The 27,211-nt window shown below is 35.1% G+C and overlaps 1 protein-coding gene across 1 annotated transcript; it reads right to left on the reverse strand.

Moving 5' to 3' along the window:
• Positions 1-4,189: 4,189 nt before the first annotated feature.
• Positions 4,190-23,942, reverse strand: LOC142643456 (isoamylase 1, chloroplastic). The gene is made up of 18 exons (XM_075818093.1): positions 23,448-23,942; positions 23,059-23,241; positions 22,712-22,804; positions 21,274-21,426; positions 19,642-19,733; positions 18,578-18,719; positions 18,376-18,483; positions 16,903-16,988; positions 13,580-13,651; positions 13,351-13,477; positions 11,926-12,012; positions 9,547-9,639; positions 9,135-9,293; positions 7,787-7,870; positions 6,393-6,473; positions 6,226-6,308; positions 6,009-6,126; positions 4,190-5,239 (listed from the first exon to the last, which is right to left on the reverse strand). Exons 1-18 carry the CDS (start codon positions 23,829-23,831, stop codon positions 4,976-4,978), a joined length of 2,409 nt encoding a protein of 802 aa, XP_075674208.1. The 5' UTR covers positions 23,832-23,942; the 3' UTR covers positions 4,190-4,975.
• Positions 23,943-27,211: the final 3,269 nt, after the last annotated feature.

A 27,211-nucleotide genomic window follows, 5' to 3' on the forward strand; every position in this document is an offset into this window, starting at 1 on the left:
GATGGTTTATTGACAAAGGTTTAATGCTGGGCAGGTTGCATGGGCTGCGTAATTGAAAAGCAAGGCTTATGGTGGGCTAGAACATGTGCAGCGGGTGTGCACATGTGTCCTACAAGTGGCAGCGGCGTGGGATGGCAATTACCAAGCACTTCTTGTTGTGGCTAACTTTGTGCCAGTGTTGTCAAGAAGGCAAAGACTCCAAAATAACTAGTCCTATATATTAGCTATGTTGACTAGTAAGGGAGTCCTAATTGTACCCACATTCCCTTACAATTGGATAGGCGGATTTGTGGATCTTGGGTATATAAAGTGTTTATGAGGAGTCCTAATTGTAACTTAACTAGTTATTTTGGGGTATAAGTGTAAGAGACTGGTTCTAATTTCCTTACAATTAGGACTCCAAAAGAATTAATCGTAGTCAAGTTATACCCACTGTGGTATTAGTACAAAGAAACTAATTCAATCGAGACTAAAGGTATTAAAAAAAAATTAATGACTTTGCAAGGAAGTGTTCAACGAATAGTTATTGGGATATTAGAAGAAACTAATAATTCTTTATAAATGGTGCTGGCTCTGATCAAGTTGAGAAGCTACTTAACCTAGTTGGTGGAGAATATCGAGTTGGGCAATATGGAAGATCTTACAAACTCAACAGTTTCTATATTTTGTTGTACTATGAAAGTGTAATTTGATTGGAATGATATTTTTTTTATTGTTTTTTTTTTTTAGAGTTTCAACCTATGGAATGATATTTTTTTTATTGTTTAATTCTATCTTGTGATGGGAATTATTTTTCTTGATTTGTCAAAAAATTTCCCCTTATTTCATATTTGTTTATTTTTCAATATAAGAATGAAATATGAGATTTTTCTCTAATTTTTAAAGATTTTTTCCCATTTTTTTACTTTTGGTAAATTATATCACCCTCCCTTAGATTTATCAAAATGACACCTCGAACATTTGTTAAATGACACTCCCTCCTTAAGGTTTGTATAAATATACCAATTGAGTCTATGCCCTCTCAAATTGTGCTTAAACTAACATAATATTTCATTCTTAAAAAAAAAAAAAAATCATACACAAACTTTGGACAAAATAACACCCCCTCAATCGGGGTTTATAGATGCATAATACTCCTCCCTAGGAATGTATAAATTAATAGGATTTTTTTATATATAAAAAAGGAAATATTATATCAATGAAAACTTGACTATAGCATTTATACATACTTCATAGGATTGTCATTTTTTGAAATATTTGGGGGAAAATTTCATTTCATAAATCCTCAAGAGAGGTCGGTGTAATTAAAAAACTTGTTTGACTTGAAGGGTAAAATTGACACTTCAAGTTTATTTTACATAAAATACAATTGGGTTGGGCATGAATTTCAAGACAATTGAATTTTTGGTTAAAATTTCAAAGTTGCCAAAAGTTGTGAATTGTTTTGGCCAATTTGTCTATTGTCAATCAATTAGGAAAGATATTTGGAGGGGTGGAAAAGTGTGAGGATAGAAAATTGAAAAAAGATAGAAAAATGGGAGGGTAGAAGAGATTTAATTTAGTTTCCCTCATTTGTGTTTGGTTGAGAGTAGAAAAGTGGAGGGATGGAAAAAATGAATTTGTATAAATTTACTCATATACCCTTGTTAAAAATGATTCCCAATTAAAACAAAAGTGGCACCCCCCAAAAAAGGTAATCACCTAATTTATTAAAAAAGAAAACCATACCTAGATTCAAGTCTAGTTAACACCCCCCCCCCCCCCCTCCAAAAAATAAGTAAGAGGAGCAAAACATTTATCATGCCTAGGGAAAGAAAAAGAGAGGAACCAACAAATCCATGCTTAGGAAAGAAAAAAAGAAAGAGGAAAAAAGCAGCTATCATCTACATCCAAGAAAGCAAAAAATAAAAGAGAGGGTAGTTCAATCATTGATTGCAACTATTCCCCTCCTCTCTATTTACTCCCCAAATTGGAGAGATAAAATTTTGGGAGGTTAGGAGAGAAAACACCTAAGCACCACCAATTTTTCATCCTCCCCTACCAAATGCCCATAAAATTAGTGAAATGATTAAACTTGACCCCAAAGTTTAAGGAGAGAAAGAAAAAGTAAGTACTTCTATTTTAAAAGTACAAGAGGGACCGACGCTATAGGCTGAAACTCTAAAATAGGGAAAAAAAGAAAAAAAAAAAAAAAAAGAGGTGCAATTCTAACATACATACAATACAAAGCAAAAGTCAAAAGTCAAAATAATAAGTTGATAAATCATAAATGATGAAGAAGTCAACGTCCACGCACATAAGGGTCTCTAAAACAAAATTGGTGAACTTACTATTTTTTTTTTTTTTTGTGATAAAAAGACTAGAAATTTCATTAATTAGAAAATAAAATTACATTAAGATGAATAGCTTGTTTTAGAAAATAAGGATTCTCTTCCAACCAAACAGAAAAATCAAACAATGCCAATAACATGTTTAAACTTTAGCTAACAAGTGTGCACTTACTAATTTGATCCTTCAACTAGAAGTAATAGTAGGTAAAGTTTAATATAGTCCTTCATCTACTAATTGTGTCAATTTTTAGTCTCTCAACTATTAATTGTACTAATTAGTTTAGTTTGGTACTTCAACTTTTAAATTTAAGTCAATTTTATCAATGCATTTCCTCTCTATTTATATTTTAATGGAACCAACTGACGATTAACGTTTCAAATAAAACACATGTCAAAAGGTTATTATTATCATTTTTCATGAAAAAAAAAAAGAAGAGTAAAGGGGTGACTTGAGTTAGTGCCAAAAAGTTATTATAGAATCAAGTTATTTTTTATTTATTAATTATGCAAAAATTTAAATAAAGAAAAAAAAATTCCAGACTTAATTTTAAAAATTGAGAGATTAAATTGAAATAACTAATGCTTGAGGGGCTAATTTAACTTAGCCCAATAGCTAAATTAGTAGTTTAACCAACAAAAAATCAAGTGCTGCATTCCCTCGAAAGTGTATTTATTTCTTTTTATCCAAATGTTCCGCATTAAGCACATCGGAAGTGACTTCAATTCTCACTAGTACTATTATGATTACAAAAGCTCCTTTTCCAAAATGACAAGAGGGCAGCTTCTAAACTCGAAGTAATTACAAAAATTCATCTTCCCCCTAACTCATGCAAGTTACGCCATAAATGACCTGAATCTAGATGACTTTTATTTTCGAACATGAGTCCAGCTCGAGCTTATGGTCAAGTAAGATTATATATTCAAGCTTATTTCATTTTCTTGTTGAACATGCTTGAGTTTATTCATGAGCTACTTAATTAACTTTTTCTTCTTCTTCTCATTTATAACAAAATCATGATTAAATTTTTTTTACCCCTTCACAAATCATTGATTTTTTTTACTATAAATGGACTTAATATATTATCATTAAACTCTAAATAATAATTTGATATCATATGAACCTATACATACACACTCTAATCTAAAGTCAATATAATTATATTTTAAGACAAGATACACAAAATTATATATAGTTAAATCAAACTTCATTTTTACGTGCTTGTTCACAAACACATTATTATGTATTTATGTTTGAGCTCGACTTGTTTAATAGTCAAGCCAAAACTTGGACTTGAACTTGACTTGTTTGCTAAATAAAAGAACATAATCAAGTATTTTCCCAAGCCGAGCTCAAGTTATTTACAATTTGATTCATTTACAACCCATGCAAGTATTCTTCACCTCAAAGAAGTGATGGGGTAAGGATAGGTTCTCCACATCTACTCTCCTTGTCCAGTCTTGCCTCGTCCCAAATCCATATAAATATAGATACAATTTAATAAATATTTTAATTATTTATATATATAATTGAATCTTTTTTATACCTATCTTATTTATAATATTTTTTTATTTTTTACAAAAAAATTGCTTCCATCTCTTAGCACGCACATACTCACAATTGCCTCCTCCACCCCCCTTTTTTATTATCATCTCTATTACATCATTGTTGAAGCCGAAAACCTCCAGGGCTCCGCCCCGCACGGGCCTCAAAGAGGAGACAAGACAGGGATGGGATTTTCCTAATCTGACCTTGCTCCTCAAAGATATGTAAAACCAATGTCCATAACTGTCAAGTTACTTGACTGTGTAGAAATAAATGGTCTAGAAATTCGCCATTGAATTCACACATGCATCAATCCATAATTTTTTGTACACTAAAGAAGTATATAGATGATGCTTCTCTTATTTACAATTGACTTGGTCCTCATTTATCTCTCTCTCACGTAAAGACATTATACATATATATTTTTCTACAAGCAAGCTACTTATTCATAATGGAGACATACAAGAAGTATAAGATGATTTCCATCAAAATCACCCCTATAACATTATAATACAAATGCGTAGCATCTAAGCAATGCCCACAATCCTGTAAAAAAAACAAGGAAAACACTACAATCATGTCTTAACCGCTAGTACATATTCTCATTTTCAGTGTGATTTCAGTCTCCTCTACTTTCTTTCTATATGCAATCCCTATAATAATAAAATATGTATGTACTGCCTCCAGTCTGCTTCAGGCTCCAAGACTATAACTTAAGGATTTAGGCATATACATAGGGGTAACACTTTCAATTCTCCATTTCATTGCTTCCACACCACCCTCATTCACAGGTGTGAGATCTATGAGGACGCTGTGCAAGCAACAAATGGGGAGTTGAAATAGGGCTACCTATTAGCATATATCAAAATCAGTACAAATCCAAATCACGAGAAGATATCTCATGTGTCCGCTCCATGAAGTGGGCTCATGAGATATTTATTGCCAAACCACAGGTGTACGGGACCTACACCTGCAAGTAAGGGTGGTGTGGAAGCAACAAATGGGGAGTTGAAATCATGTTTTCCTATAAATTGATGTTGAGGCAAACCATTTTTGAGGCTGTTGAGTTTTGAGCCACACATCATTGCACAGGATTTTGATCTTAAGCACTTTCTTCTGGAGAGAGTATGAGGATGATTGAAGAATAGCTGAGCATGGGGTACAGGTTGGCGTCCAGGAAGTGAGCATACTGATCATATGCAATATCTCTTCCTGGAAGGTCAATTGAGAGGAAGTCATATGGTGTAGGCTTGCTGGTGTCCACCAAGGGCTCCCATCTGAATCCAGGATGCTCTGGCAGTGTAATCACAACAGGTAAATGACTGGCATTGAAAGCAACGTAGATTTCTCCCTTCACTGAGTCAATCTGGGTTCAAGTTCGTACCTCATGAGAATGCATCTCAGTTGAATATAATTTCATCATAGAGCATCAAAGCAAGACAGTGACATAGCAAATTGGGACTAAATCTCATAGGATTCATATGAGAGGTGTCAAGAGCAAAGTATTAGCTTTGATGGAAACAACAGATGCCACTAAAGTCTTTTCTTTGTCCTACCCAATTATGGTAATTGTTGGCAAGTACTTTCAGTGAGAAGTTCCTCTATGAAGGACTATATGCCTCATAATCTCCAGCCAAAGAAAAATGAAAAACAGATGAAAAAGTGTAATATATGAGCACTTAGTCCATACTAGGTATTTCATGTATGGAAGTGTGAAGATAAAATATTACTGAAAAGTGAAATAAATGATTTAAAGCATACAAAATTGCCAATTGGATATAGTGAAGAACCCAAATCTACAGAAATCTGGAACCAAAAAGAGAATTAGTTGACAAACTATCATGTAAAATGTACTTATGATAATGCTAGGGAACCCCCATAAAGCAACATGTTATATCCCAGAGCACTTCAAACTTGACCCTTCCATAGAGCCACTTAAAATGAAGTTATCTTCTGATTTATACCCAGTTTGGTCTGTTAATTGAAAATGAGAATCTGTTTTGCATTCAATGGAGCCAATTATACTTGGTACTGGGATCTCAAACTATGATCCTGTTAGCAGAGCTAATATTCCAGATGAGAAAGCATTGCTGTTACGGTAACAATATGACATGGAAGTTGACAAGAAAGCATACCAGTGTAAAAGCCACAAAACGGCTGGTTTCAGACCAGTCTGGCATCCCAGGAGTATGACCATGCCACTGTAGCCTCTCTGCCGTTGGAAAGTCATACAAGCCAAGTGACTCACATTCACTGCAAGATCATTACTTACATTGATTGAGTGAGATAAAAAAAAGCTCAATCAGAAAGCTAACTACTTAAGCAAAGTCAATGATATAAAGCAGTACTTACTGGCGGAATTTAGTCATAAGGCAGCAAAATCTGAAAAAGTCTGACGAAGAATTCTCTTTCTTATCCCACTGAAAGTAATTAATCTGCAACGTATATAGCTGAAATCAGTAAACATTCTGCAAATGGACTTGATTGAATGCAAAGATCATCAAGTTGTAGAGGATTACGTAGTTATCGTGGCAATATGTGTTGTTGTTTCCTCCTTTAGTGTGACCGTATTCATCACCCATATATATCATTGGAACACCCTGGTTAAATAAAAATCAAAGTAAGAAAAGATTGGAGATTAGTGCACTTTGAGCACCATTTGTGCAGAAATTGCTTTAGGTCAGCCCCACAGGTTGTAGCTAATGCGCAAGGTATATTTATGTCTAATATAGGCGAAATGGTAATTGGGCAATATATAAGATCACTTTACGCATTGTTTGAACATATCAAATTATGAACTCTTTACAAAGTTTGAAACACTGTTGCATTCCCAATTTATTATATTCTAATTCCAAGCAAATTTTAATTCCAGCCCCACAGGTTGTAGCTAATGCGCAAGGTATATTTATGTCTAATATAGGCGAAATGGTAATTGGGCAATATATTAGATCACTTTACGCATCGTCTGAACATATCAAATTATGAACTCTTTACAAAGTTTGAAACACTGTTGCATTCCCAATTTATTATACTCTAATTCCAAGCAAATTTTAATCACCATGTTTAAGGCTTTTTTTTTTTTTTTAATGCTTTTCTTTTTAGTTATTGCTCAACATTCTTTTGCTACACCATATAACAGCTTTGATGCTATACATGCAAATATCAATACTTCTGCCCACAAGCTACATGATGCCAACTGAAATATTCAAATTTGGGTTCTCAAATCATGTCTACAATGACTTGTATGTGCATGTCTTAGGTTCCTAAGGGACATTCACATACCAGAAAAACTCATTTAAAATGTTATAAGAAAATCTGGTAATTAGAAATATGTTATGAGAAACAAATGACTCATTTCAAAAGATATGTAAAACAAAATATTACTACATATGCATGGGACATCTAAACAACCCGCAATCTCTAATGTCATGAATGTAAGCCTAAGAAACTTGGTGAACCACATGCAGATTAGCGATCCGACAACCATGATCATAACTTGTTGATCCAACTTTTCCCAAAGGTGAGAACTCCACTAAATGATAATCAACACCAGAGCATGATGACTTAATCTTTTTTTTGTTAAATATAATGACTTGAATAATACCCTTAAGTTGAAAGTTAACAAGTTTGTTTGTTTGTTTTTTTTTTTTAAATAAGTTGAGGGGACCTTGCCCCCAGGGTTTCAAATCTGGGCTTTCCCCATAGTGCCACTCTGTCTAGAAGCTCTTGGCAAGTTTCACAAAGAATGATGTTTGGAGTACCTACCTTTAAGAAACTGTAGAAGGTGACACAAAGTAGGTTTCTTAGGGCAAATAATCAAGAAACTACAATCTAGTAACATATGCTACTCATTTATCAGTTAGGTAAATACATACTTATGGATACAGAATGGGTTATACAAATTGAACCTTACTTGAGAAACCATGAGGCAGAGAAAGAAATTCCGCATTTGTCTTTTCCTCAATTTCTTCACAGAAGTGCTAGCTAACTCTCCCTCCTGAATAATTGTTTTCAGAAACAAAAAGAAAACTTGCTTATAAACAATATTCTCTTGAGCACAAATGCTTATTAACCACTCTCATTAAAGTAAACGCCCATTGGAAATCTCAACATACAAGTCCAAACTAGATTATAAACAATATTCTCTTAAGCACAAATGCATATTAACTTTTCTCATTAATGGGTGGAGGGTAAGGTCGTGGGGTCAAGATTCACAACGTGCATGTGAACATTAGTAATAATAAGTAATTAAATATTATGGTCCCACACATACATTGTTATAAGCCTGATCATGGTATCACTAAAGTCACTGGCAACTACATTCATATTTTCTTTACTCTTGCCAAGGACATCTGATATCCTGTCCAATAAAATTCTTGCAGTGATCTCCTTTCACAGAGTCCAGAAACAGTAAATCATGAATTGTGGGATATCTTGCTAGAGGGACTAATGGCATTGTAACACCAACGAGAGACTTAATCGTGTCTCTCAGGAACATTCAAGTGATAGTGTGTGTGTGTGTGTGTGTGTATCAAATACTCAGTGATTTAAGTGATTCAAAAATAGCCCACAGACTCCTAACAACACAGGATACACTCGCAATTTGCAAAATCAGTTTGAAACTTGCAAAATAGCCCTTGCATGAATATATGGTAAGTAGTAAGTGGTAAAAAAGTGTAATATTATTCTCTGTTCTCTTCTCATTTAGTAATTATAACCCCCATTACCATTAATATTATTCATTTGGCCAATAAATTATTACTATCATATCACTGAATTTTTCTTTAGACAACAGATATCACTCCAAGGATTCCAAGGCCGTGCTGCATCAATGTAACTGAACATTTATGTTAAGAATTAAGATGTCAAGATCCGAACAATCATGAAAACAGATATATGCACAGCCAAAAAAAGAGAGGAGAAGATTCAAAGGAAAACTTAAATCTTATTGAACATATATAAAATCTTAGAGGAATTATAGTGAGTGTGGTATAGTACTATCCTTATTCCTATTGAAGACAAATTGATCCACAAGCTTGTTGATTATGTGTCAGCACAAAGCTGTGTCAAACTTTGGGTCTTTCTTTTTCTTTTTTTGATTATCAAACTTTGGGCCTTAAGAGGTCACCATCATGGAAACCTTGAATGCCATTTACCAACATTAATGTAAGTGATCTTTTCACAGAGTAACACCAAGCATTAAGCCATTAAGCAAAGTCCAAATGTAGAAATCAGAGCTATGTGCAAATAAATATTTTTACCTGTCCACAGTTCCAGCTATTATTATGATTCTCTCCATCATTGTTATCCTCCCCATTTGCTAAGTTATGTTTGTTGTTATAGGTCACTAAATCAGCCATAGCAAAACCATCGTGTGCACATACAAAGTTGATACTGTTCCACGGTTTTCTTCCTCCTTCCTGGATCATGGAAATAGTAAGGGAAGCTGCTCAAGAAAATCATTTAGCATAGATGATTTTACATATTACATCATAGAATTTTATCACACTTCAGTTTAAAATATATATATTTGGGCATCGCTCCAAAAAGGTTTATTAACACAGAAATCAAACATTACAATTGTTTAGGAACATTGTAAATTTTCAATTTAATGAAATAGATTATCATAGATACAAAATGAAAGAAATACAACAACAACAACAATAGCAATACCCGGTATAGATTAGGGCTCCCACAAAGGCATTTAGCAAAAGCCCCAGAAAAGCCATCTGTACCCTTAATAAACTGCCGCACTGTGTCGCGATACTGAGAATGACAAGAAAAAACAATTCAAATCTCACCCACACATTATGCAAAATGGTGGTAAATGTATGTAAAAACTTAAGTATGGTTGCCAAGAAGGTTCTATGAAAAATAGCAATCAGAACTGCACCATGTACAGTTGTCAATGGCCTGGGAGGAAAGGGACAATAGAAGGTCAAACAACTGGAGGTAGAAACAGGATTGAGATTATATCTCAAAACTCATAGAGGCTTAAACACTGAACACCAAAATTGTCCATTTTTAACCTATCAATGACTGTTATGAGATCTATTGAATTTGAAAAGTTAGCTTAGTCTATATATATATATACACGCAAGTAGTGCAATTTGAGTTAATAGAGCTCATTGGTGCTTAGCCTTAAAATTTTTTGAAAAGCCTCATGGTGCAACCATTGCATGGCTAGAGAGAGGAAAAAAAAAAAAAAAAAAAAAATCCTTTTTAGAAGCCTAAGATTAAGGCAAAGCCAAAAAATAATTGTCTATAGTAGTTAAGTAGGTTAGGAGCATTTTCTGATAAGAAGGTTATTAGCATTTTATTTTATTTTATTTTTTGTTTGATTTTACTAGGGTCGAGGGTATTTTCATAATTTTATAATTGTCAGTTGGGCATTGGGTTTTTTTTTTTTTTTTTGGATAGGTAATATGAGTACTATTATTAATGAAATAATAAAAAAGAAACATTCAATGTGTTCATGAGGATGAACAACAGCAAAGCACAAACAGAATAAATAGAAAAACAATCAGGAGACTAAACTAAGAGAAGAGAAAAACAGTAGAAGAGAAGAACAATCTGTAAAACCCAGCATTGAGACCAATCAAAAAGGCTATGCTGACACAAAACTTTTAACTCAACTAAAGACTTCTTAGGTAACTCTTATTTAGTTTAGCATTTTTATGTGCTTGAGCTTTGGTCCAATTCAATTAGGAGTTGGTCTACTAGTCAAAGTAAGAGTTCTATTCTCCTATTAGGAAGAGTTAAGATCTAGATCTAAGAGTGTCATTGTACTTTGTTTCAATGGGCTCATATTTGGGGATTTACGCATTGTATTTCTATTTCTGATTTCCTACAATCTGCTAGCTTTAGTTCTTAAACTAAGTGTATTTGTTTCATGTTCAGAATGTTCATCATCGTGAACACGATGTTGATTTCTTTCAATAAAAGTCTTATTACTTATAAAAAAAATAAGAGTGTCATTGTACTCCAATATGATAGATTCGATTAATAAAAATAGTGTTAACTTATCAAAAAAAAAAAATTGTGTTAAGAGTATCAAGGCACATGGGTCTTATTGTATTCTTTTACTTTTTGTCTCTTCTCCCTTTCTCCTCTTTTTGATATTCTCACTGTTTCACCAATACTATTCACACTACTATACAATAGACGTGCACTGTTCACAAAATGTCCCGGATCCCACGATTGAATAGAAGGTTGGACTACATTGGATCTCATCTGAATTGCCCCATCTATCCTCCTAACGAGAAGTTTGGTTTCAAACCCCAGTTCGAATAGGAGAAGTACGCCATGCTAATGTGCCTTGGATGATCCACTTCCCTACTAAAACCCTGGTCATTCTTGAATACTAATGCTTCTCTTCAAAAGCTCTAAACCCTAAATCCATAATTCCTCCTTATTCTAAGCCTACAAATTTCCCAATTTATCCTATATCAAAGCCAATACCAAAAAAATTGAAAATCTGGGCATGGATTATAAAGCCTTTGAGAAGACAAATTGCTTGGAAGGTGCTGAGGAAAGCTATCGTCAAATCTACAGATTATTATGATCAGGGAATCATATTTGACCACCTAACCTGCGTGTATATTACAAGCCCTATACCTGAAGACGTGAGAACAAAATTATAAGCAACAATTCAAATAATCCAAGCAAAGGTTCTTTATATTGGAGCAGTCAAAAGTGGATTGTTGTGTAGTTGATTGACAAGGAGGAAAGTCACTAGTCAGTATACATCTTTGTGAATTGCATGCGGAACAAATAGAACGAGGGAAAGGCAAAATAAAAAGAAAACTAGAAGATGCAAGTTACAACCAAGGTTTACTTGTATGACCTTTCTACCTTAGTGTTCATTAGTTTAGGATTATGCACCAGGCACCAGGTGGTTTTTAAAATGCGGCCGGGGGGGGGGGGGGGGGAGAGAGAGAGAGAGAGCAGATGGAGTATAATGGGATGCTTACATTTTGCATGTTGTACAGTATATTAGTCATAAAAATTTAACTGGGATGAAGAATACAATAGTTGAATATCAGCTCTGACCTTCCCATTCCATTCTGACCATATACCCCAGTGAGGAAATGTGCCAACTTGGTATAGGCCACCCGTATCCCATGCTTCAGCAATAAGCTATTTGAAATAGGCATAGAATAAATTTAGTTGTAATCCTTTTGACAATTTGGCAAATACACAGCTAAGAATATCCGCTAATCAATAGTTGAAACCAGAGAAAGTTCTTGGGCAATAAAATAAAATAAAACAGTGTAAGTTAGATTCATGAGCTAGATACAATGTATTAAAGCAAAAATCCAGAGGCTAGAAATACAACAAATGTTAGATAAAGAGAAAAAGATTTTAAATATGATAAGAATTAAAAATGAAACAAAAAATGAATACATTTAAAATTCTGCTCTGAAGAAAATAAATCCAAAGAAATTAATACATCTAAAAGCAGCAATGTTTAAGGGCTTCGGAGTGGTGTGTGGACATTTTTCCCCAAGGCACTTTGCTAGGTAATAAGTCATCTTTCTAGGGTAAAAGCTAATCACCTGTTATTACACAGTCAGTCATAAACTGAAGAATACAAAGGCCGTCCTATGTCAAATAGTCAATAACTTGTAATTGAAATTACATTTTGACAGTCTCACCATCGGATTAAATCTTATCTTCATAGTTTCCACACATGGCCTTTCTTTTTTTTGGATAAAATTTTCAACCTAATCAATCAAATCAATTTGTTTTTTTTGAAAATTGACAAACTAAAATTTAGACATTTTATAGATGAGATTGTTCTTAATCTTTTGATAATCTTGATATTTGTTGTGCATGAAAGGCATAGGAGACCATGTAATTTAATAATGAGATTAATAAAATTTCTCATATAATGAGTTATTAAGTAGAGTAATATTGACAATAGTTACCTTAGATGCAATTTGAATTTAACCCTTTTTATATTAAGCTTAAACCAAACGCTCTCCCTCCCCCCCAACGTGCATGCCCACTAACAATCCTGAACAAAGAATGGGCCTAAAGGGAATGCAGGCCTTGCAAATTCCATCAGAAGAGAAGAAACAACAGTAGCAAAGCTTGAACCGAATAGCTTCTTGGTCAGTCAAGGCTAACCAATTATCCCAAACCTAAACCATTAGGAAAGGGGCCAAATTAACGAGCTACCACATTCAATTGTCTCATAATAGAATCTATGCCAAATGATATAGACAGATTATTTGGAGCTTCTCCATGCCATTAAAATTCAAAGGAGATGTGCAAATTCTTTTCTCTTCATAGGCATATGGAAATTGAAGCATTATTTGTCTAATCTTTTGGTTTTGTGTTAATATAATGTTATTAAACAGGTTAGATCATTTTCACACTGCTCTTTGATGTACTTAGACTTTTGAGAGATGAAAGATTTGAGGAAAAGAGATTAAGATTTGCAGGGGAGAATAAGGAATCTACAGTAAAAACCTTGACTCCATGAAGTATTGGATCGTTACTTATCATGTCAACCAATGGAGGGCTGCTGAGAGGGGAGCCAGTCGTCAACAAGTCACCTTCAATTGAATTCCCATACACATTAACTGCATCCCAGAGACTGATGACAAAGAAGGAATGAAATTGTTTATAAAAAAAAAAACTGGAAAAACATCAATCCCCAGTTTGAATTGAGCTAGGTAAGATAGTTTTAGCACATAACCTGCTGCCCCTGGTCATGATAGAGGCAAGATCAAAGCGAAATCCATCAACATGCATCTCTGTTACCCAATATCTGTTACAGAAAATAGAAATGAAGACCTTCAATTCCATAAAACAGTAATATAACAGATTGCAACTCATACAAAATTGAAACAAAGTTGAAACTATAGAACATGGGCAAACTAATAATGGAAACTGAAAAGTGAAGTGTGTGTAACATACACCTTCATTACCTGAGACAGAAAGGGAATAAAACCAATGAATATACATGAAATTGCAAAAGATTCAAGCATATAGAAAATAGCACAATGTTATCACTAATCTACCAAACAATCAAAAGCATTGATATAATGTCACTTCCTTAGATTCTTCTACTTTATTTTCTAGTGGTGGAGACTGAAATAGCTTTTGTGGTGTTTCCGATGGTGGTCATGGAGGCCCTTTTTATGTTTTGTGGTGGTGGTTGTACTGGCAGATGAGGTGATAGGAAGTGTGATCATTGTGGTCATACCAATCATATTGAGCCTTATTATCAGGTTATACATGGCAAAATTGATTATGGGCATCAGGTCATTGACAAAACTATCTACTTTTATTCTTGGGTGCAGCTCCTAGTTCTGGTTCTTGTGATGCACTAACAACTCAGCCCAGTGATCTCATTCAGCAATTGTGAACTGCACTTTGTTCTTATTCCACTGCTACATTAAGTTATTCAGGTAGTGCTGCATGTGTGGTTATGATGCAGCCAGGAAGGATTGATTTACTATTACTTTGCAATTTTACCTATTCAAGAATTGTTTACAGGGTTCACATGTGAAGTCCAACAGAAGTAAAAGTCGTGTGTTTTAAAGGTCTAGGTATGAATCTTTAAATCAATTTTTTTTTTTATTTGGATCTTTATTTTATAAGTTATGGTCAGTTGTGTAGTCATGGGCAAATCAATCATTTCTATGATTCCTGCAAATTAAGGATATTGCGGTGGTTTAATCGAGTCTATAATTTTCTATGAGATCCTAAGTGTCTTAGGTTTTATTTTCTTTGAGTCCAATTTAGTCTTTTATTGGTCTTTAAGTTTAGTAGTCAAACTAGGAATCCTAATACTACTAGTTCAAGAAAGCGTCTTTATATATATATTTATGCTCAATGCATTCAAAAGAGTTAGGGTTGATTAGTAAACTTATTGAGAATTTTGAGCATTGAGGCATGTTGGGCTTTGAATGTTCTTTTCTCCCTTTCTCTTCTCTCTTTTCTTCTTCTTCATCTTCTTCTTCTTCTCTTTCTTGTGGTACTGTTTGCGGGTATTGCTCATACAAACTCTGAATGTCATAAAACTTCTCCTTTTCTTCTTCCTTAGAACCTCAAATCAAGCTCTTTCTTTTACCTATCAAAACCCAAATTCCCACATTATTCCTTCTACCAAATAGCCACCAAATAACTCATCAAACCAATTTTTATTCCTATCAAAACCTCGTCTCTCTTTCTTCAACAATTCTAAACCTTAACTTCACAAGTTCTCCTAACACTAAACCCACACAAACACACATAAACAAAATCTCCTAATTTGTCCTATGCCAGGTTGATTCCCCACCTTCTTGGGTCATTGACTCTAGTGCTAGCTGCTAACAAACATATATCTGGTATAGTATCTTTCTTTTCTAATTTGACTCATGTTCAACACCAACACCAAATTGTTTTAGCTGACAATTACTCTCGGCCGGTGCTTGGGAAATGTTCTCTTCAAACTTACAATTCATTATCTTTATCATCTAGGCTATATGTCCTTAGTTTTCCTTTTAAACTGCTTTTTGGTAGTCAATTGACTAAAGCCTTGCCATGGGAAATTCTTTTTTCTCCTACTTCTTTATCTTTCAGGACCTCCAAACCAAGGAGATGATCGATTCAGGGTATGAGATGGACAACCTATATTACCTTTCTCTCTTCATATTTCTCTACATTTTTCTTTCCACCAAACACTGAACTTCCAAACTATACGACTCAATTTATGCAAATGATAGATATAAAATCATATCATAAAGGCACATTCTAGTTTCCGAGGAGTTGTCCATTCATGGCTCTAATTAACATTTTATTTCTGTAGTACAACTGTATTCAATAATATGGAGCTTGGCACCTCAGCCATATGAATTATGGTTAGTTTTGCAGCCATGTCTTCCAAGTGAAACTAGAAAATCTCAACATGCATTCAACCTGTGACTTTAAAACCCAAAGGAAGTTTTTTATTATACAAAAATCAAACTGAAGATAAATAATAATTTAGTGAAAGAATGCTTGTTGTTATGCATCTTTATTATTATAATTTCCATAGTTTCTCTTATATGCCTTTATGAATAAGTATTTTGAGTCCGTCAAATATTGATATGTATATCCCAATAGAATTCAATATACAGCATCTTATTCTCTCCTTGAGTTTATCCAATCTTGTATTCCTTAGGGTGATAGGAATTATACTCTTTGTTCGCGTCTCAAAGAAGATGGTAAGTTTAACACCCGGTCTTTCTACCAGGCGATTCGGGGTGCTCAGAATTCTTTGTTTCCTTGGAAGGGTGTTGGGAAACCAAAGGTTCCTAAGTGAGTGGCTTTCATTTTGTGGACAGCTGCTCATGGTCAGATTCTTACTTTGGATAATCTCATGCTTAGGAGGGGTCGCTCTTTGGCAAATCGATAATGTATGTGTCGATGTGATGGAGAGTTAGTGGACCACCTCCTTCTTCATTGTCTTGTTACATATACCTTATGGACTTTTATGCTTTGGGCTTTTGGTATTCATTGGGTTATGCTAGGATCAGTGGCGGAATTGTTATTCTATTGGCATCAATGGCTTGGGATTCATACTTCAAATATTTGGAACTTGATTTCAGATTGCTTGATGTGGACTGCTTGGTTGGAACGAAATCATTATTTCTTTGAGGACACTTTTGATGTGGATTGCTTGGTTGGAACGAAATCATCGTTTCTTTGAAGACACTGATAAGACTTTGGAAGAGTTAAAAGTTTTATGCCAGCATTGTCTTTTTGAGTGGTCTCGTTGGTAGGGTTTTACTGATTGTTTCTCTCTCTTTGAGTTTATGTTTTCTCTTAGATTAGTTTCTTGATTTCCCTCTTTTTTTGTTGTTTGTTTTATCCTTTTCCTGTTGTTCATTATCATGAACAATTTGTATTTTTCCTTACTATTTTCATTAATAATATGTCTCTAATTACCTATCAAAAAAAAGAATTTATCAAAAAAATTTCTAGGTAAAACAGGAAATTTCAGGAAATAAAATAGGATAAAATATCTTTTACAAACAATTCTGATAAATCTACCTTAAGCAGTCCACTATAAATTGACGTACAACAGGATTGTTGCAATTGAATGTGTTACCACATCCAGAATAATTATAGAACTCTCCCTGTAAAACCATCAAAGAACCACAATAAATAATCTCAAGAAATATCAAACAAGGAAGACTGGATTAGAAAAATGAAATAAAGCTTTTGCAATATTGTAAACTAAAGCTAGCTTAAAACATATTGGACCATGGAGCCCTCACTCGCACACTTGTAAACCAATACTGCACATGATAATAAGATGTTCAAGCACCAACACAGTCAAACTTGTGTCTATAGGTGGCTAATTTATTTATTTGGATTGAAATGTAACACAAGTGAATTAATCTGGTGCTTTGTTTCAAATTGATAGCAGCTATGAGATTCATGTATAATTTCATAAACATGGAAAAAAACGATAAAAAATTGCAGACAAGAAAAATAAAAAAGAATTTTAAAAAAATTCTTAAGTAGAAAAATAAAAAAGGGAAGGAGAAAAAAGTAAGAGCAAGGATATTGATCAAAACCTGAATGGGCCAGAATGGATCGAATCAAATGGAAATGGACCATGTTTGACAAAACTAGTAAAAACACCAAGCAGGTTAACTAAAACAACCTAGCAGGTATAAAATGGGAGCCTTCATTTTCTGCTTCCTCAAAAAAACAGAGCAGATTTGATGACGCTAGTAAAAAGAATTCCAAATTAATAAATCAGTCCAATTTTAGAGAAGTAATAGCATGTATGTCATTTCCTTAGAAGCATATCATCATTTTCTTTCCATTCACTTTGTGCTACACATATCATATATATACACACCTACATAAGATAGGTCTTACTTTACTATTTCTTAAAAAACCACTCTATTTATTAACATAGGAAGGACTCCTCAAGCTGGACAACTTCTTTGCATACAATATATATGTCTAGTTATTCTCCAGTCGATCTCATAAAAGGCAAGATATTAGATTGGTTCACAGGTTTCCATTCTTAAATATTGAATAACCATTTTCATTAGTTATACATTATATGACCATACTTACGGGTATTAATAGACTTTATCTTCTTCTTCTTTTTGATAGATAATAAAAGATTTCATTAACCAAGAAGTAAAGATACACAAGGAAACAATGAATTATGCTGGATGCACACACAAAAGTTCCTTAAAACAAATTACAGGTACAATGAAACCATGAAATCAGATAACATTGGAGGTCTACTAGACTTTGTCATCTAATAAATTCATTGACCATAATATTTGCACTAACTGCAAAAGTGTTCCAATATTAGATGCATGTGTGCTCCCCCCCCCCCCCCTCCTGCCCCCAAAAAGAAAGAAGAGAAATGGCTATGGAGGAGCAGTGAATATTATTAACATTCTCCAATTTTCATTATTTTTACAGAACAGTGCATACAAACTGTAAATTTCATTCATCAAGAAAAAAAAAATTTGTAAATTTCAAGAAAAATACCTTAGGTGCAAGCATGTAATAGACACTATTATCAACCCCTCTAAAAGACAAAAGGGGGCCATTTTCGTTCCCTTCGGCTGTGTGATTAAAAACAACATCCATGATCACCTGCTTAAGTAGATTTGGAATTTAAACCTCACCAAAAAACAAAGAAGGGAAAGAAAGAAACTAAATGCTTAACCATATTGCAATTAATTGCCACCTCGATTCCTTGTTTATGTGCTTCTCTAATAAGAAGCTTGAATTCATTTATTGCATCACGGCCACAATTACGCACACCAGAAGAAGAATATTTTGTCATGGGTGAAAAGTAATTTACAGTTGAATATCCCCAAAAGTTAACCCTGGACAAGAAACAATATTGCGTTATAAATTTTATGACTAAAATGGGCGAACATGCTGTTCGTCAAATTATAAAATGTTCATAATTTTGGAAAGAACAAAGTTTGTTCTTTTTATCTCTTTTTGAGGGGAGTCAAATTAAAGATACTGTGAAATAGAAATTCTTTTCATTGTTATATTGATGCAAATTTTATTTTCTCTTTACTGTGCCAACATGCTGTTAGTCAAATTATAAAATGTTCATAATTTCGGAAAGAACAAAGTTTGTTCTTTTTACCTCATTTTGAGGGGAGTCAAATTATAGATACTGTGAAATAGAGATTCTTTTCATTGTTATATCGATGCAAATTTTATTTTCTCGTTACTTTTTCTGGGAGGGAGAGTGGTAATGTGTCTCTATTTCTTATATTCTTCAACACAATTCAAAGGTTGAATGACATAGGACCGAATTAAGATGATCAGGGGTTGCAAAGAAGGAAGATAAGAGAGGTCCAAGCACTGTTAATTGGCTGTGAACAGTAAACCCCTTCGTCCAAGAAATCCTAAAAAGATGGTCCTGTGTCACAATCAACCACCAGTCCCCACCACGTAGAGCATCCTAGGACTCATGGCACATTTCTCATCCAATCTGAAGGTATCTAAACTTATAAGGGGACAACCCCAAGCATGAGGTTAGAGTCATGGACCATAAAAGGGCACCCAGGTTCCTAGTCCCCAATCAATTGAGACGTGACATGTCAGTGACTATGTGGCACTCATATTAGACATGTGATACAAACTGCAGATTGTGGCATATCATTCAGTAGTTGGCTACAAAAACTAAATAATAAATTGTTGCATAACCCCAAAGAAAAAGGTACTAAATGAAATTTAGAATATCATTGCAATATTTAATATAAAAAAATTTAGGTTGAGGCATTGTACTTGTAGTCACCCAAGACAGAGTTGTAGCTGAAATACTCCAATTCATTGAACTCATGACATGGCATTAACTCTATACAATTTACTCCAAGTTCCTGCAAGATAAACAACACCTCTTGAGGACATCAGTAATTAGCAGTGTATGATCATACACTTTTTTATGATAACTTCAAAAAATCATTGCAGTCGTTATCAAATTATTACACATATCATGTTGTTGCAAGATATTACTCAAGTATCATTCTAATTGTAATGAACTACATATTACAACAACAAAATCTTCCTCATCAAAAGCTAATGTCAGACAATACGTTTAATATATATAATTTTAGTAATTTTTTTTAATAGGTATAAATTTTTTTTGATAGGTAATATAAGAACTATTATTGATGAAATAATGAAAAAAAAAAACATACAATGTGTTTATAGGTATAATTTTTTTAATACTTATGTATCTATTAATTGTTTTATATCCATCGTATTTATAACCTACACTTTTATAAAAATATTCTGTGTTGGAGCTTTAATGCAATTTGCTGTTTCAGGAAGTGTTTTTTAGGCCAAAAAACTAATTCTCTAACACAAGTTAAAATTATTCATGTGGGTGATTGCAATAATAAAACTATTTTGCCTCCAACTTAATACAAACTCATAACAGTTCCCCTCAAACTGCATGTTACATAACAAATCCAAATGAGTCTTGCACAAAGCTTTGGTAATCATATCAGGCACTTGAGCTCCCATAGAGACATGAAGTATCAATTACACCCCTTTCCACTTTCTCCAAAACAAGATGAGAATCCACCTCTATATGCTTAGTCCGCTCATGAAACATAGGATTAAAGGCAATATGAATCACTAGTTGACTGTCACATAGTCATAGGAAAGTTCACCTGACATATGTGCCATGGCCTGTACACCACCCCTACACTAGATCCAGAGACAACATCCAACATATTATTTTTCCAAGTAATTAAGTTTCTGTTTAGAAAAATGCAATATCCAATAATAGATCTGTCTAAGGATAAACCAGCCCAATTTGAATTTGTAAGTGGTTCTACTTGTAAGTGACCATTAGTTCAATACCAAAGACCACCTATACCAAAGACCACAACTTGGATGTGTGTTAAGATATCTTAGAATCTGAATAATGACCTCTCAACGTGGAAGACAATGAGCTGCCACATACTGACTCACAACATTAATAGCAAAAGATATATCAATTATCTGGGTGAGTAATGGTAGGATAGTTAATTTTGCCAACCAGGCGACAACATCTCTTAAGATTAGACAATAACTCCTCCTGATCCACCCTTAGTTTGACATTAAGATTGGATCTTCATAAAAGACTTATGAGAATGAGACCAAGATCATTTTGGAGATTTCATTTAATGATAACTAATCACTGATGAATATAACAACCCTTTTATTTCAGTCTTTCAAACTGTAATTATAGAAATAACATACTAATCCATTCTTAAAAGGGTGAGTAAATTTTACACTAGCCATCAGACTACAAAATAAGATTGTTAGCACTACTAATATTTTTGAACTTTAAGTGCATATACTATTCAATTAATTTAATAGAGTTATCTAAAAAGCCTCAGAGATTTGTTTTGGTTCTCTAAATTATACCTTTAAGTGATGAAGCTTCTCCACAACACCAAGGTATGTACCAGGGAACTCAGTCCTACTAGATTCATGCCTTGTAAATCCTCGCACATGCATCTCATATATAATAAGATCTCTCTGTGGATACTTCAAAGGCAAATCTCCTTCCCAATCAAACTGATAGCAAGTACAGGAAGAAACAATCATTAATTTCATAACAAAGCTTAACGATGATATAAATAGAAAAAGAAACTTTAGATTGGTTGAATGATATGGGACAATAATTTCTAAGAGAGGGACTTGTATTTGGGAAACAAAAAAATAATAAAACAAAGGGATATAACCTAGGAATATGCACCTAGGGTTTGCTTGAAAGTAGTACTAAGTGATTAAAATAAAAAAGAGAACCTAAAAGTCAATAAATAGGGTTGCTTGGAATTAACACCATTCATGGGATAAAATTGAAATATAATATTTATATAATTCTCTTGTGCTTTACAAAATATACACAATCGTGATATTTGATGGCTGCAATCAAAATGAAGACATGAAGTGCATGGTTGAAGACATTGTAGTGTATCTTTTGAATTGTGGAGCTTTGTATTTAGGCCTTTTGGGATTCAGTGGGTATTACCAGAGAAGGTTCTTGATTTATTATGTGGATATGTGGATGGTGAAATCGAGGACCAAATCTTCTTTCAGATAAATGGAATATTGTTCCTTTATGTTTGCTGTGGACTATATGGAAGGAAAGAAATCGACATACTTTTGTAGATGTAGAGTTCACGTCAACTCGATTGCTAGCATCCTTTATTAATTCTCTTTATGAGTGGTCTTTTGTGTCTAGTCTCACAGATGGTAACTATGCTCAATCTTTCATAGAGTCAATTCATATGTAGATATTTTCCATTTGTAATTCTTTAGAAAACTTTGTGGCTTTTTCATGAAGTAGCCTCGTCTTAATAAAATTATTCTTACCTATCAAAAAAAGAAAAAAAAGAAGAAAAGGAGCACGATAAAATCACACTATACCCAAAAGGCAAAGGCCAAAAGCACTAGAATATTCAGTTTTCATTTCTATGCCAAACAAAAGCAATGCAATCCTAAAAAATATATAATCATCACCCTCACTAAGCATAGGACCTTTATCATTGTCATCACAAGTCGTATTGGTCATGAAAAGTAATAAGCATTTTTCCAGGGGGTAAACCCCAGTATCTTCATATTGAACAAGAACAATGAAAAACATTGTTACAAAAATTATTAAAAAAAAATTTCTTAAAAATCTAGGCAGGGATTTTGTGACAACAAAGTGACACACGTTTGACTATATCATAAGACTAACCTATTTACATCTAACCTTAGCTCCTTAATAGTAATATAAAGCATTAATTAAAATTAGAAAGTAATAATAATAAATAAGAAAGCCCACAGTTATTGAAGTAAATGCAGCATGTACTACCTCATCATCAAAAGAAGGTACCATGCAGGCCATTTGAGGCCAGCAATTACCATCAGCTCCTAAAGCACCAAACTCCCCTCTGCTTATAACTGCCTAGACAAATGAAAAGGAAATCAGAGTCCATTGCATTTTAGAAGCAAAAAACTGGATTTCCAAAAAAAAAGCCATGCATAAATTATACCATCCAGACCTAGGAAGCAAATGATCTGCCAAAACCTAGCAGTCAAAGGAGTGAAATTTTTTCTTCATAAAAAAAAATAGTTAATAAGTACATATTAAATGTATTAGGGGTAATAAAGAAACAATAAAAGGTCTAACAATGTAAATAACTCGTGCAGGCCACTAACTTTTGCATAAGGATCCAATAGAATCCGTGAAGAATCATAGTAAAGCCCTTTGTCTGGGGAAAATTTTCCATCAAATTTGTAGCCATAAAGCATGTCTTTGAAGTCTCCTTTCAGGAATACATGCCAGACATCGCCTGTCTTATTAGTCAATGGATCAAGTGAGATTTGCTCAGCCACTTTATTCTGCAGAGGTAAAATGGCTAAAATTAGTTATACATATACCACAAACTATGAGACTTAAAAGACTCATAAGTTTGATCAATGACTCTTAAAAGCTGATCTTGTGAGCCTCAAAACTCAGGAAATATATCTGCTAATTACGACATGCAACAACTCCTTTGGTATAAGAATAAGAAGGCCATAAAAAGTATTGAAGCGAACTCACTCACGTCGTGTAAATCGGAGAGAGAGATCAAGCAGAGAGTGGCGGATACGGCATTGGCGGAAAAGATAGTGAAATTGACACCGCCGTCGCGAGCGGTGGCACCAAACGGCGTCGGAGAACCTCTATACACTTCGAACCGCTCCGATTTCGGCTTCTCCTTCACCGCCACGGCAGTGTCGACCTCGGCTCCACCACCACCACTTTCTCTCCTCGCGTTCACGATCTTCAATCGAGGAGGACCAGGACCGCTTCTCTTTTGGTTTCGGAGAGTAGTAGTAGTAGCAGTAGTAGTACTTAATACCAATCGTCGAGGAGTTTCGAGAGGATTGTTGAGAAGTTTAGGGGTAAATGATAGTAAGCGTGAAGCGGATTGAGCTGTTAGCTCCATTTAGTTTGAAGCTCAGTGAGAGTGAGAGTGAGAGTGAGAGTGAGAGTGAGGAGGGGATAGAGGCATAGGCATCTCACGTCTGATCTCAAGTCTATGGAGCTCGTTTTGATTGAGAGAGCTATTGATTTTTTATTATTATATGTATACCTCTTTCTACTTGGCGCTTTCTACCAAAATTGATGGGACCACTAGCAGTTCTTGATTTTTTGTACTTTTTATTTGTTGATCGATGGTTATGCAAGTAAGTTTGAGTCTGGTTCAACTTTTTAAAGTTAGGTTTCTCGAAAAAGTGGGGTTTTAAAAAAGTATAGTATAAAAAAGTGTTTTTTGAAAAAATTGAGTATTTGAAAAAGTTGAGTGTTTGGCTAACACCTATAAAAGTGGTGATTTGAGTGGTAAATTACCAAAAAATGACAATGTAAATATAAAAGAGTTAGTTTCATGCTTAAATCAACTACTTCATCATGCTTAAATCAATTTTTCTCTTTCTAAAAAAATTATTTTTTTCTAATTAATATTAGCTAATAATAACCAACTACTTAAGATTTATTGTGAAAATATTGTGAAATTGATGTGATAAAAATTGATACTAATTTTAATTTGAATGTACTATTACAATTATTTTTTTCTCTTTCTAAAAAAAGTATTTTTTCTCACTAATAACTAATAATAACCTACCATTTAAGATTTATTGTGAAAGTATTATGAAAATATTGTGATAAAAATTGATACTGATTTTAATTTGAACAACTATTAAAATTATTTTTTTCTCTTTCTAAAATTTTTTTTTCTCTCACCAATATTAGCTAATAATAACCTATCACTTAAGATTTATTATGAAAATATTGTGATAAAAATTGATACTGATTTTAATTTTAACGTACTATTAAATTATTTTTTTGTCACCAATTGTGGGGAGTAAAAGGGCCTAAATGGGCATATAGGCCTTTGGGCTGTAACGTGGAGGGCCGACCTGCTCTAGGATTAAACTCTATGAGTCGGCCCATACGCCGAGGGTCAGAGGATACAGCCGAGGACGAGCCTCTCCTCGGAAAAGTCCTAGAGAATTCAAAGGTTCATTACGAAGGTCAAAACACAACTTTGGAAGGACCAGTGGTTAAAAGGGGACATCCTGAATCTTCTAGATGCACCAGTATTAAAGAAAATATCAAGAATAAAGGCTGCCACCTCCGCATTAAAGGCTCTGCACCTACCTCCCTGGCCGCATTAATGGGGAGGTGACCCCTGAACAGTGAGATGGAAACTTCTAGTCACTGTTCAAAATGTATTAGGGAAGGAAGTATAAAAGGGGGGTAAAGGCCAAAGAAAAAGGGGGGGATCGAAGAACTAAGAAAGAAATTGAGAAATTGTAATCTTGAAACAAGAAAGAGAAATAACAAAGTAGTAGTCCTCGGCACGATTCCGAGGAGATCCACTTGTCATTATCGATCGTTATTTACTTGTATTTGCTTATAAAAGCCTGTTATCAAACTCCCAGTACTTCTAATCTAGGTTTCAAGCCCACACTCTACAAATTTTATTGTTTAAGGCTCATTGGGCCTGAGCCCGTGATTGTCTTTGGGTCCAGGTACAATTGTGCGCTTACAATTGGCGCCGTCTGTGGAAAATCTAGTCTAGAAGAGGTAGGGATACTATGGCAGGCTTAGGTGCTCACCATGCAGAGTCACAGGGATCACAACCGGAGGATCATTTCGAGCGTCTTGAGCGTCGAAGGGATCGTGAGGGAAGCGTCCACACAGAATATCCAGGGGCTAGCCATACTCATGGTGGGGGTAGCACCACCCACGAGGAGGGTTCTAAATCCATGCAGAAGGAAATCAATCGTTTGAAGAGAAAGTTACGTCGTGCTAAACGTAGGTTTTCACCGTCCTCATCTAATCCTTCCTCAAAGGAGGATAGGGGAGATGGCTACAGCTCGAGGTCGCGCTCCCCCACCAGTGCAACGTCCTCCGGTGAGGAGGACGACCAGCCAACTCGCAGACGTAAGAAGCTTCATTCTAGGGGCTTAGGCAACAACGCTATGAGTAGGGCGTTGCACCAACTCTCCAAGTCTCCATTCACACGGAGGATTGAGAAAGGAAGGCTTCCCAGGAGGTTTACCCAGCCCACTTTTACCATCTACAATGGCCGGACTGATCCGGTGGAGCACGTGAGTCACTTTAACCAGAGGATGGCGGTGCACTCTCACAACGAGACCCTGATGTGTAAAGTTTTCCCCTCTAGCCTGGGACCTGTTGCTATGAGGTGGTTCAATGGCCTTAAATCGGGGTCCATAGGTTCGTTTGGGGAGCTTACTAGAGCATTTGCTTCGCGGTTCATTACGTGTAGCAGAGTATCTCGGCCATTAGACTCGCTGTTATCCATGACCATGAGGGAAGGGGAGACGTTGAAAGCATACTCCGACCGTTATTGGGAGATGTTTAATGAAATAGATGGCGACTTTGATGAGGTGGCGCTTAATACCTTTAAGGTAGGCCTTCCCACTGATCACGACCTGAGAAAGTCTTTGACTAAAAAAGCCCGTCCGCAGTGTACGTCGCCTCATGGACCGTATTGACGAGTATAAGAGAGTGGAGGAAGATCAACAGCAAGGAAAGGGTAAGGAAAAGGTTATCCCGCAGGAGAGAAGGGATTTCAGGTTGGACAGATACCACAATAACAGGCCGAGGAGAGATTACGTTGGACAGTCCGCCTCGGCAGCACCTCAGGCCGTGAACACTGTATTCCGAGAACCAGTACATCAGCTGCTAGAGAAAGTTCGTAAAGAACCCTTCTTTAAATGGCCTGATAAGATGGTAGGAGACCCTGCGAAGAGGAATCAGAACCTCTTTTGCCAGTACCACCAGGATGTGGGCCATACTACTGAGAATTGTCGGACCCTTTGGAACCACTTGGAGCAGCTTGTCAGTGAAGGAAAACTGAAGCAGCACCTGTGCCAACCTAGCGGGCAGGGCAGTCAATCTGGTTCAAACAATCAGAGGAATAATACATCTCGGCCGTCTTTAGGAACAATTAATGTTATTTTTGCTGCACCTGGCAGGACCGGTTCGGCTCCCACTAGGGTGATGGCAGTTTCTCATTCTCAGGCCAAGGATACAGGCTGCAGGCCGAAGAGGTTGAAGCTCAATTTGCCCGTCTTGGGATTTTCTGAGGAGGATAAAGTAGGGACTATCCAACCCCATGACGATGCTCTTGTAGTTACGCTCAGGATAGGGAACTATGATGTGAGGAGGGTGATGATAGACCAGGGCAGCGGTGCAGATATCATGTACCCTGATCTATTTAAGGGATTGAGATTGAAGCTGGAAGATCTTACCCCTTATGACTCGCCGCTTATAAGCTTTGAAGGGAGAGCCGTT

Source organism: Castanea sativa, chromosome 7, assembly GCF_040712315.1.
Source record: "Castanea sativa cultivar Marrone di Chiusa Pesio chromosome 7, ASM4071231v1".
Taxonomy (NCBI): Eukaryota; Viridiplantae; Streptophyta; class Magnoliopsida; order Fagales; family Fagaceae; genus Castanea; species Castanea sativa.